This window comes from Gracilinanus agilis, chromosome 4 (assembly GCF_016433145.1).
Source record: "Gracilinanus agilis isolate LMUSP501 chromosome 4, AgileGrace, whole genome shotgun sequence".
NCBI classification, from domain to species: domain Eukaryota; kingdom Metazoa; phylum Chordata; class Mammalia; order Didelphimorphia; family Didelphidae; genus Gracilinanus; species Gracilinanus agilis.
In genome coordinates this window covers 186,636,992-186,647,303 of record NC_058133.1, presented here as the reverse complement: position 1 = coordinate 186,647,303, position 10,312 = coordinate 186,636,992, and the positions used below count along the sequence as shown (strand labels likewise).

Genomic DNA, 10,312 nt, shown 5'->3' with positions numbered 1-10,312 from the left:
ACAGGGCATGAGACAAGCATTGGGGGAGAAGAGAAAGATTTTGTAGTGTAGGGCCTAAAAGAATAGTTTAGTCTTAAGATGGAATTGCTGAATGGAGGGACTCCTATCACAGGAAGGAACAAGTGAGAGTTAATACTGGGCACCCAGAGTTTTTTTTCTTAAAAAAAAAACAATACCCATAGTCCCTAGCTCTATCATGAATCTGTCAACTCTTCTCTAGAGTCAAGTTTTGTTAACCTTGGATATACAGTGTTACATCCTGATCATGTTCAAAGGTTGTTGAAGCTATTGAGTGTCATTCTATATTACTGAGGGGAAGTTATAATTACACAGGAGAGTTTCTTATTCTATTTACATTTTGGTAATTATATACTGTATATATATATTATATATTACAATAGTGTATTGTAAATAAATATCACTTCTATAACAATGTAAATATATAAAGTAAACATCATATATATTTATACATAATTACTACATAAGCGTAAATAGAAATCCCCCCACTATAACCGTATATATGATTGTGTGTACATGTGTGCATATACCTATAAATTTTTTCTTGATTCTACTAACTTTATTCAGCATTATTTATCTTTTGGTGCTTCTCTAGATTCTTCTCATTCACTCATTCTTACTGCATGGTAATAGTCCATTACATTCCTGTGCCCCAATTTAGTTTAATCATTCCCCAGCAGAAGCAGGATCTGATTTATACACAGAATAATCTGTATTTTGAGTAACTGAGTCAGTCAGTAAATATTTATTAAGCACCTCTGGTGAGTGCCAGGCACTGTGCTAAGCTCTGGGATGCAAAGAAAGATAAAAGATAGTCCCTGCCTTTGAAGAGTCTGGGTTTTATTCCTGTGGTTATACCTATTCCAAGGTACTTGGCAATAGGGACATTGAAGAAGAAGAGGAAATTATGGAATGAGTTCTTTCAGTGGATATCAGTAACCTACCATGAAAGATGATGAGGATCTAGAAAAATTAACTTATGAAACTCCCTTTTTGGCTCCTAGGAAAGCCTCTTTCAGTGTCCCTGTGGTTTTCCTGTGATTCAAACAGAAAGAAGTCTGTTTGGGGCTGGGCTCAGATCTCCAGCAACTGGAAACAAAGACAAAAACATTGTCCCTGGTTTGAGGAAAGGGTAGGTCTGTGGTTAAAGTTGTAATGGGCCTTAGAGTTTTAGTTTGATCCTCATTTTAGAGGAGGAAAATGATATATCTACTATAGGCAGCTTCCTTTCTTTCTAACAAGTTGGAATGGTCATGGGGTGGTAAAAAGTGACCTGGGTACTGCCCTTGGTCCTGCCTCAGCTCTGTGATTTTGGGGGAAGCCATTTCTCTACTGATGCACTTAGTTTCCCCACCTGTGAAATGAAGGAACTTTAACTAGATTTCTGAAATTCCTTCCCACTCTACCAGATCAATATTCAGCCAATCAAACAAAAGGTATTTAATTTCTACTGTGTACCAGGCTCTCTGCCAATGGCTGGGAATCCAACTGCTGGAAATCCAAAGGGATAAGAACTTAACGAGTTCATTGGACAAATTTTCACTTATTTATTTGAGTTTTTGGTTTTATATGATTATCCATTTTAAAAAAATGAACAATATGAAAATGTGTTTTGCAAGATAGTACATGTATATAACCCAGATTGAATTGCTTGCTAGCTCTGGAAAGATGAAGGAAACAGAGGAAGGGAGACAATTTGGATCATATAATTTTGGAAAACATATATGGAAATTTGTTATTACATGAAATAAATAATGAAAGGGGGAGGGTGTCAGCTAGCCTGGTGAATTGAAAGCCAGGCCTAGAGATGGGAACTCCTGTATTCAAATCTGGCTTCAGCACTTCTTAGCTGTGTGAGCCTGGGCAAATCACTTAACCCTCATTGTCTAGCCTTTTTACTCTTCTGCCTTGGAACCACTACATAGTATTGATTCTAAGATGGAAGGAAAGGGTTTTTATTTTTTAAAAAAAAATCATTGGTGAAGGGAACTCCTAGGCAAGGAAACTGGTGATCTCATCAGCTCTCTGTGGCTTTAATTACCATCTCTCTGTCAATGGTTCTGAAATTTATTTTTCTTGCACCAATTTCTGCTGAACTCTAATTTCGAGTCTCCCAGCTGCCTTTCAGACATCTGGACCTGGGTATTCAGGAGACACCTTAAACATGTCCCAAACTGAACTCATTACCTTCTCCTAAACAGTATTCCCTTCCTAACTTTCCCATTACTGTCAAGGGCAATATCATTCTCTCAATTCCCTAGGCTCACAAACTAGGCATCAGATTCCTCCCTGTCTCAGTCACCACATCCGAGCTGTTGTCAAGGTCTGTTGATTTCATCTCTGCCACATCTCTCCAAGATGCTCTTCTTTTCCCGACAGGGGAGTCACCATTCTACTACTAGCCCACATCACCACACACCTGGACTCCTGCAATGTCTAGTGGTGGCTCAGCCAGCCTCAGATCTCTCGCTGCTCCCATCCATCCTTCATTCAGTCACTAAAATGATTTTCTAAAGTGCCAGTCTGAGGATGTCACCCCTCCACCCCAATAAACACCAATGGCCTTCTATTGCCTCCAGGATTAACGTAAAATCCTCTGCTTCATGCCTGTTCAAAGGTCTTCAATACCTAGCTCCTTTCTACTTTGTTCAGTGGAGTCTCACTCTTTGTGACCCCATGGACTATGTAGCATGCAGAATGGTCCATAGAGTTTTCTTGGCAAAGACATTGGAGTAGTTTGCTATTTCCTTCTCTGGTGGCAATTAGAGGTTAAGTGATTTGCCCTGGCTTATACAACTAGTGAGTGTTTGAGATCACAGTTGATTTTTATTTTAACCCTTACTTTCTCTCAGTAACAACTCTAAGACAGAGGGGTGACAGCTAGGCCAACTTGGTAAAGTGGCTTGTCTAGGATCACACAGGTAGGAAGTGGCTGAGGTCAAATTTGAACCCAGGACTTCTGTCTCCAGGTCAGGCTCTCTACCCACTGTGCCAACTAGTTGCCCCTCTGAGATCACATGTGAACTCTGGTCTTCCTGACTCCAGGCCTAGTGATCATCTAGAATAGATGCTTATCTTTCCAATCTTCTTAGATTTTACTCCCCACTGCTTACTTTTTGATACAGTGTCACCCTGCCTTTCCATGAACTCTCTTCCTTCTCTTCCTTTCCTGGCTCCTTTTCTTCCGCCTCCTCCGCCTCCTCCTCCTCCTCCTCTCTCCTCTCTCCTTTTTTTTGCTCTCTGCTCCTGGGTCCCCTTCTTCCCTCCTCCTCCTCCACTCTACCCTTCATAGCCTCCGCTCTTACCCTCTCTTATCTCCTCTCCTCCCCCCCTCGCCGCTTCCTTTTCCTCTAGGCACCGCCCCTTTCTCCCAGGTCCCGCCCCCTGGCAGTGGGGGCGGGCTCTCTTGGTCCTTTCCTTTAGTGTGAAGCACTGACGCTTTAGCTTCCAGCTCGTCTTCTCGTCGCTGCTTTTCCTGCCGAACAGCTTGACTTTCCGTGGTGAGAACTGCTGGGCCCCTGCCCCCCACTTGCTGCCGCCCCCGCGGCTCTGCCCCGGCAGGCACCCCCCCCACACCCCCTTGCCCTTTCCTTCCCAGGTTGGGACTCGGCCGGCTTGGGCTGAAACCGTGGAGGAGGAAGGGGAGGAATCCCGGGCGAGCGGAAGCCGCTCTGGCAGAGCCACGTGGAGACTGGAGGGGTGCCGGGATGGGGGTGGGGGCACAAAGGAATGGGGGAGGGAGCAGGACTTCTCTAGGACCGCGGGAGGGGGGAGGAGGAGGGTGGATGCAGACCCTCGCGGCCCCCTCCACTCCACCTTTCAGTAGGCCCCCGCGCGCCTTCCTGACCCGACTGTCTCCCCTATCCACGCAGGATCATGGCCAACACAGAGCGCACCTTCATTGCTATCAAGCCAGACGGCGTCCAGCGGGGCCTGGTGGGGGACATCATCAAGCGTTTTGAGCAGAAGGGATTCCGCCTTGTGGCCATGAAGTTCCTTAGAGTAAGGGCATTCCTTCCCCAGCACCCCAAACCTCCAGGGACCTGGGGACAATGAATTTGCTTTTTATAAAACTATTTTGATAACTGGATTTCAGTACCGTTGATTTTCTTTGTAATCCGATGTATGTACTCTTATGCATTTAAGAACATTCCGAGAAGGGCTATGTAAGCTTTCACTATATTGCCCCAGGAGTCCGGGACCCAGAATGGTTAAAAAGTCCTCATCTATAAAGATTTTTCATAGCGCCCCCAAACTTCCCTTGAGAATTCTCTTTCCCGCAGCACCCAGGCTGCTCCCAGGTTTCCCTGGCAGTTCATCCGCATGCAATTGCAACCTGAGCTTTAGAGCCTCCTTGCTCTAATTTTATGAATAACACACTGAGGGGAGGAAAAAAAAAAACCCTCAGCCCAATCGCCATTTTTTTCTGCTCCTCCCCTAAATCTTTTCCTGCCTCTTTAGGGAGGGAAGGAAGGGGTGCCTGGGAGAGGGCACGCTCCCTTCCGGGTCGGGAAGCCCTTCGAATGACAAATGCCCTTGGCTAAGGTGATCTGTACCTCTCCTTGTGACTCTTTTTGGTTTGGACCCGCCTCCAGCTTCCCCGATCCTTAGGGATAGCAGCCAAGGATGGCAGCCGGAAGAGAGAATCAAGCCTGGGTCACTCAAATGCACCTTCTCTGGTCTGCAGGGGACAAAATGGCCAAAGGATTCGGGCCTTTGCAATTCTTTTTTCCTGAATAACTCAGATAGGCTTTGTATACTCCAAAATTTCAGTGTCTGGATCCCCCTACCCCATGGCCTTAATTCATGGGATAACTAGTGGGCTATTGCTACAGAAAAAGTGAATGAGGGGCAGCTGGGTAGCTCAGTGGATTGAGAGCCAGGCCTAGAGACAGGAGGTCCTAGGTTCAAATCCGGCCTCAGACACTTCCCAGCTGTGTGACCCTGGGCAAGTCACTTGACCCCCATTGCCCACCCTTACCACTCTTCCACCAAGGAGCCAGTACACAGAAGTTAAGGGTTTAAAATTAAAAAAAAAAAAAAAAGTGAATGAGCTTGGGCTGGAGCTATAAATTCCAGGGGGGTCAAAAGCTGTAGATTTAACACTCTTTAAGAGATGATTCTTTCAGAGGCAATCTGATAGATACAGCCTATAGACATAACCTAAACCAAGTCCCTAATACAATATTCCTAAAAAGTAGTTATCTAGTGAGGGGAACCCAGTCTCTAGGGAAATGCAGGCCATTTCACTTTTTGACAGCCTTGTTTGGTTTTCTTTTTTAAACCCTTACCCTCTGTCTTAGAATCAATACTGTATATTGGTTCTAAGGCAGAAGAGCAGTAAGGGCTAGGCAATGGGGGTTAAGTGACTTGCCCAGGGCCACACAGCTGGGGGAAGTGTCTGAGGTCAGATTTGAACCCAGGACCTCCCTTCTCTAGTTCTGGCTCTTGATTCACTGAGCCACTCAGCAGTCCCAGACAATCTTAAATTGTTCCAATGATTTTGTTTGTATTGGGATGAAATTTTCTCTGTAATTGGTATCTACTAGTTTTTACTTTCTGGGGCCAGAAGAATGAGTTTAATTTTATCCTTACAAATGAGGTGGCCTTCAAATACTTTAAGGCAATTAGGGCTAAACACTCCCAGTTCCTTGGATGGATTTTTTTTTCTTTTTAACCCTTACTTTACATCTTTGAATCAATACTAAGTATTGGTTCCATGGCAGAAGAGTGGTAAGGACTAGGCAGTCAGGATTAAGTGACTTGCCCAGAGTCATACAGCTAGAAGTGTCTGAGGGCAGATTTGAACCTATGACTGCCAAACTCTACTAGGCCTGGCTTTGAATCCACTGACCTACCCAGCTGCTCCCTTGATTCTTTAAACAAAAAAATTTTTTAAAAGTTTACATGTAAAAAAGTTTTTAACATTCCTTTTTTAAAAATTTTGAGTTACAAATTCTTTCCCTCCTTCCCACCCCTCCCTTACCTCTTGAAGGCAAGCAGTATGATACTGATTATATATAATGAAGTCACACAAAACATTTCTGTATTAGCCATGTTGCCTTGAATAGATTCTTTTGTGTCCTCTTATAATTCTGATTGCTGTCCTTTAGACTACTTGGTTTGGCCTGAAAAGGGACCCTCTTCTTCCCCAGCTGGCTTCCTATAGTATAATGTAGGGGATTTGTTTGTATGCAGAGGCTGAATCTGACTTGAGTTTTTAGAAATGGTGATAAGTTTTCCATCTCCCTCTTCCTCTCTCAAACTGGGAGAGGGAAACTACAAGGTCTTTCTCTAGTAACCTCTCCTCTACTATGCTTTTAGGCCTCAGAGGAACACCTGAAACAGCATTATGTTGACCTGAAGGATAGGCCATTTTTCCCCGGGCTTGTGAAATACATGAACTCTGGACCTGTTGTGGCCATGGTAAGTGTCTGTGTGGTTGGTGCTGCCTTTTACTGGGTTGCCATCTCCCAGAAACTTTGCCTTAAAACCCAGCTTGGAAGTTTTTGCCTTACATTACTCCTCATTTGATCTAGGCATTTAGTGCTATCAGAGATTGCTATTGTTTTATATTTTATTATATTTTGTTTTACAAGCATTTATTATCTGTCTTTTCTACTTCCTTTCCCAAATGAACAATTAAAAATAAAGCTTCATAACAAATGTGCACTCTAAAAAAAACAAATTCCTACATTGGTCATGTCCAAAAATTGGTCTCAATATGTTAATAGCTAGCTAGTATTTATATAGTGCTTTAATGTTGGCAGAGCATCTTACAAATATCTCATTTCATCCTCAAAACAACCCCTTGCACTGATAGGTGCTATGAATATATCTATTTAGCTGATTCGGGAACTGAGGCAGATAGAAACTAAGTGACTTGTCCAGGGTCATACAGCTAGTATGTGAGGCTGGATTTGAACTCTGATGATGATGATGACTAACCCTCTATCCACTGCGCTGCCTTGCTGCCTTCTCTTTGACTTCTTTGGCAATGGGCCAAAAGTATCATGTAAGAATTGATATTTGAACCTTATTTTATTCAAGAGCAAACTGAGACTTAAAATTCAAGTGACTTGCCCTGAAGTCACACATGGAAATACAAAGTTTCCATAAGACCTATTTCCAGACCTAATGGAACTTACAGTCTAGTAGTAATTTTCTCTCATTTTAGGGGTACAGTCAGGAAGCATGATTGAGTTCTTAGGGAAAGAACAGAAGGAAGAAAAAGAGTGGCCTACGAACATATACCCCAGGGAAATAGTGTGGGTGTGATTTGAATGGTTTCCTTCTCTGGATTCTGGCCACCCACCAAAAAAGGTTGCCATATGCTAGGGCTGTTACAGGTTTTTTCCTTGGTAAGTTTGAATTCTAATTAAAACACATACTTTTAGGTACTCATGTGGGAAGGAAGAGAAAATGGAGGGTGCGGTACGGTAGACTGCCTTTTCATAGATTACACCCCACTAATGTGGCTTGTGGAGGAAGTGAAAGCAATAAACAAATGACATCCTGAGTGAGGGTTGTCACAGAGTGGTTTGTCAAAGGGGCTCTTGTCTTTTCTGCAGAAATTGACCAAAACAGACATCTAGAGGAAGCAAACCCCATTTCTGTTTTCCAGAGGCCTTTCTCCATCATTAAAATATAGATTTTGAACTTGAAAGATTTCTAATAATTTCAACTTCTTGTCTCTGCCCTTTTCCTAATCTGGTGCTATTAACTTTAAAACCTTGCTCAAAATTCACCTTTATTCTTATGGTCTTTATTATTCTGTCCTAGGCCAAGCCCTATTCATTCTTTTATTTTTTTTTTTATTTTAAACCCTTAACTTCTGTGTATTGACTTATAGGTGGAAGATTGGTAAGGGTAGGCAATGGGGGTCAAGTGACTTGCCCAGGGTCACACAGCTGGGAAGTGTCTGAGGCCAGATTTGAACCTAGGACCTCCTGTCTCTAGGCCTGGCTCTCAATCCACTGAGCTACCCAGCTGCCCCCTCCTATTCATTCTTTTATCTATTTCTATTCTTTTTTTTGTTGTTTTTTTGTTTTGTTTTTTAAACCCTTGTACTTCGGTGTATTGTCTCATAGGTGGAAGATTGGTAAGGGTGGGCAATGGGGGTCAAGTGACTTGCCCAGGGTCACACAGCTGGGAAGTGNTAAGGGTGGGCAATGGGGGTCAAGTGACTTGCCCAGGGTCACACAGCTGGGAAGTGGCTGAGGCCAGGTTTGAACCTAGGACCTCCTGTCTCTAGGCCTGACTCTCACTCTACTGAGCTACCCAGCTGCCCCCAATTTCTATTCTTTTTTGAAGTTTTCTATTTCTTAGGTTTTTTATATCTTTCTCCCAAATTAGACCAGGGGTTTCTTTATAAGATATTGGGGATTGTTTTATTTTTCTTTGTAACTATTGTTGGGAACTGAGCTGTCTCTGCCAGGGGCTGTTTTTTTTTTTTTTTTTTTTTTTTAATCATTTTCAGAATATAAACCTAATGTGAATTTTTGCTTTGCCATTTTTCCTTACTGTGAAGGTCTGGGAGGGCTTGAATGTGGTGAAGACAGGCAGAGTGATGCTGGGGGAGACCAACCCAGCTGATTCCAAGCCAGGCACCATTCGTGGGGACTTCTGCATTCAAGTTGGAAGGTGAGTTCTATGGAACTTTAGGGCCATTTCTGGGGAGAAGAGTCCCATTGCTTTGATTACATTTCTATGTCCAGGTGGTAGTGTATGTTTATGATGGATGAAAACCCAAGTTTATAAAAAGCTAACAAAATAGGCAATGATCGTTGCCACCAGAGGTAGGATATAATATGCTGGTGAATAGAGCTGGTTTCTTAATCTTAAAATTCTTGATTTGTCCTGCTTCTCATAACTACTAGTTTTGTGACCTTGGCCCAGACACAGCCCCTCAGTATCCTAGGCAACTGCCCAATAAGACTAAAAAGTTGCAGAGAAGATGCCAGCCTCCATTGATAAGAGTTCCCTACACTAATATAATTGTAAGTCCAATCTCTAATCCCATCATCACTTAGATGGAATTTACTTGATATAGTGACTTTCTTTACTGCATTTAGAATAGTCCATTTTATAAAATTAAAATGTGCAAGGGAACTGCTTAAATGTCAACTTGCTGGTTTCTGCTTTCTAAATTATTTTGAGAATTGGGCAGAGAATTCCTGTCCCCTTGCCAGATTGGGGTCTTGGTGGGCCTTTATTACAATATAGATTTAGCCTTGGAAGCTTTGAGATAGCATCCCTTCTTTGCTAAAATCCCCGGGAAGGAGTCTCTTACTGGCCTAGAAGATTTTTGGGGGCGGGGGCAGATTTAATGACAGCAGGAAGGATGCTGTGACAAAGATTCCGTTAATTGACAATAGATGGGTTAATCCAGTCCCCATTGGCTTTAGTTACCTGTGAACATAGAAGGTGCTAGTCCCAATTTGTTCCTCTAAGCAATACATTTCCTACATCACCAGCTTTTACTTGAGTTCTGGAAGTTGATATTTTAATATAGCTGCTAATTGTTTGCTTACAAGATGACTTGTAATTATTATTTCCTCAGGAACATCATTCACGGCAGTGATTCTGTAAAAAGTGCCGAGAAGGAAATCAGCCTGTGGTTTAAGCCTGAAGAGTTGGTTGACTATAAGACTTGTGCTCATGACTGGATCTACGAATAAAAATGTTCGGAGTGGAAAGTGGATTTAGACTGGACTAACTCCTTTTAGTAACTGTCATGTATCTGTGTGCGTGTCTTTATCATGGAGTGTGAGGGACAGAGTGGGTGCGTATGTCTCCATCCCTGAATATAGCATTTAATGGCAGGGGATTGAAAGGAATTAGAACCATCATTTTCTAAAACAATTCTGTTATGCTGTTCAATAAAACCTTGGAAATAACAGGCAGTCTTGTGTGGTTATTGGGGTTAAAACTTCTGAGTTTTAAAGAAATGAATCTGAAGCCCCAGCATACTGGTCACAGTAGTTAGTACAGAAGTTGATTAAACTCCTATAATCCCAGAAGCTTATGCTTTATCTAGTCATGGCTGTGCATTTCTAGGTTTTTTGTTTTTGTTTTTTTTCCAGGAGGGAGGCAGCAAAGACAGGGTAATAAGTTCTTTTGTAAGGCTAACTAGGCTTACCTGCCTTGTTTTATCTTGAACGGGAATGAAAGTAGAGGACGCCTTATTAAGTCAACTCCAAGCTTGCCTGGGGTCACGCAGCTAACAGACTGTACAACAAAGGTGCTCATTCCTTCTTCCACTGGGCCCTAAACGTTCACTTTTTAAACTAAT

At 42.7% G+C, this 10,312-nt stretch overlaps 1 protein-coding gene across 1 annotated transcript; it reads left to right on the top strand.

Annotated features, from left to right (window-relative positions):
* The first annotated feature begins 3,407 nt into the window (after nt 1-3,407).
* Nucleotides 3,408-9,923, top strand: LOC123247604 (nucleoside diphosphate kinase B). Its single transcript, XM_044676547.1, has 5 exons — nt 3,408-3,518; nt 3,891-4,020; nt 6,343-6,444; nt 8,549-8,661; nt 9,581-9,923. Exons 2-5 carry the CDS (start codon nt 3,895-3,897, stop codon nt 9,696-9,698), a joined length of 459 nt encoding a protein of 152 aa, XP_044532482.1. The 5' UTR covers nt 3,408-3,518; nt 3,891-3,894; the 3' UTR covers nt 9,699-9,923.
* The last annotated feature ends 389 nt before the right edge of the window (nt 9,924-10,312 follow it).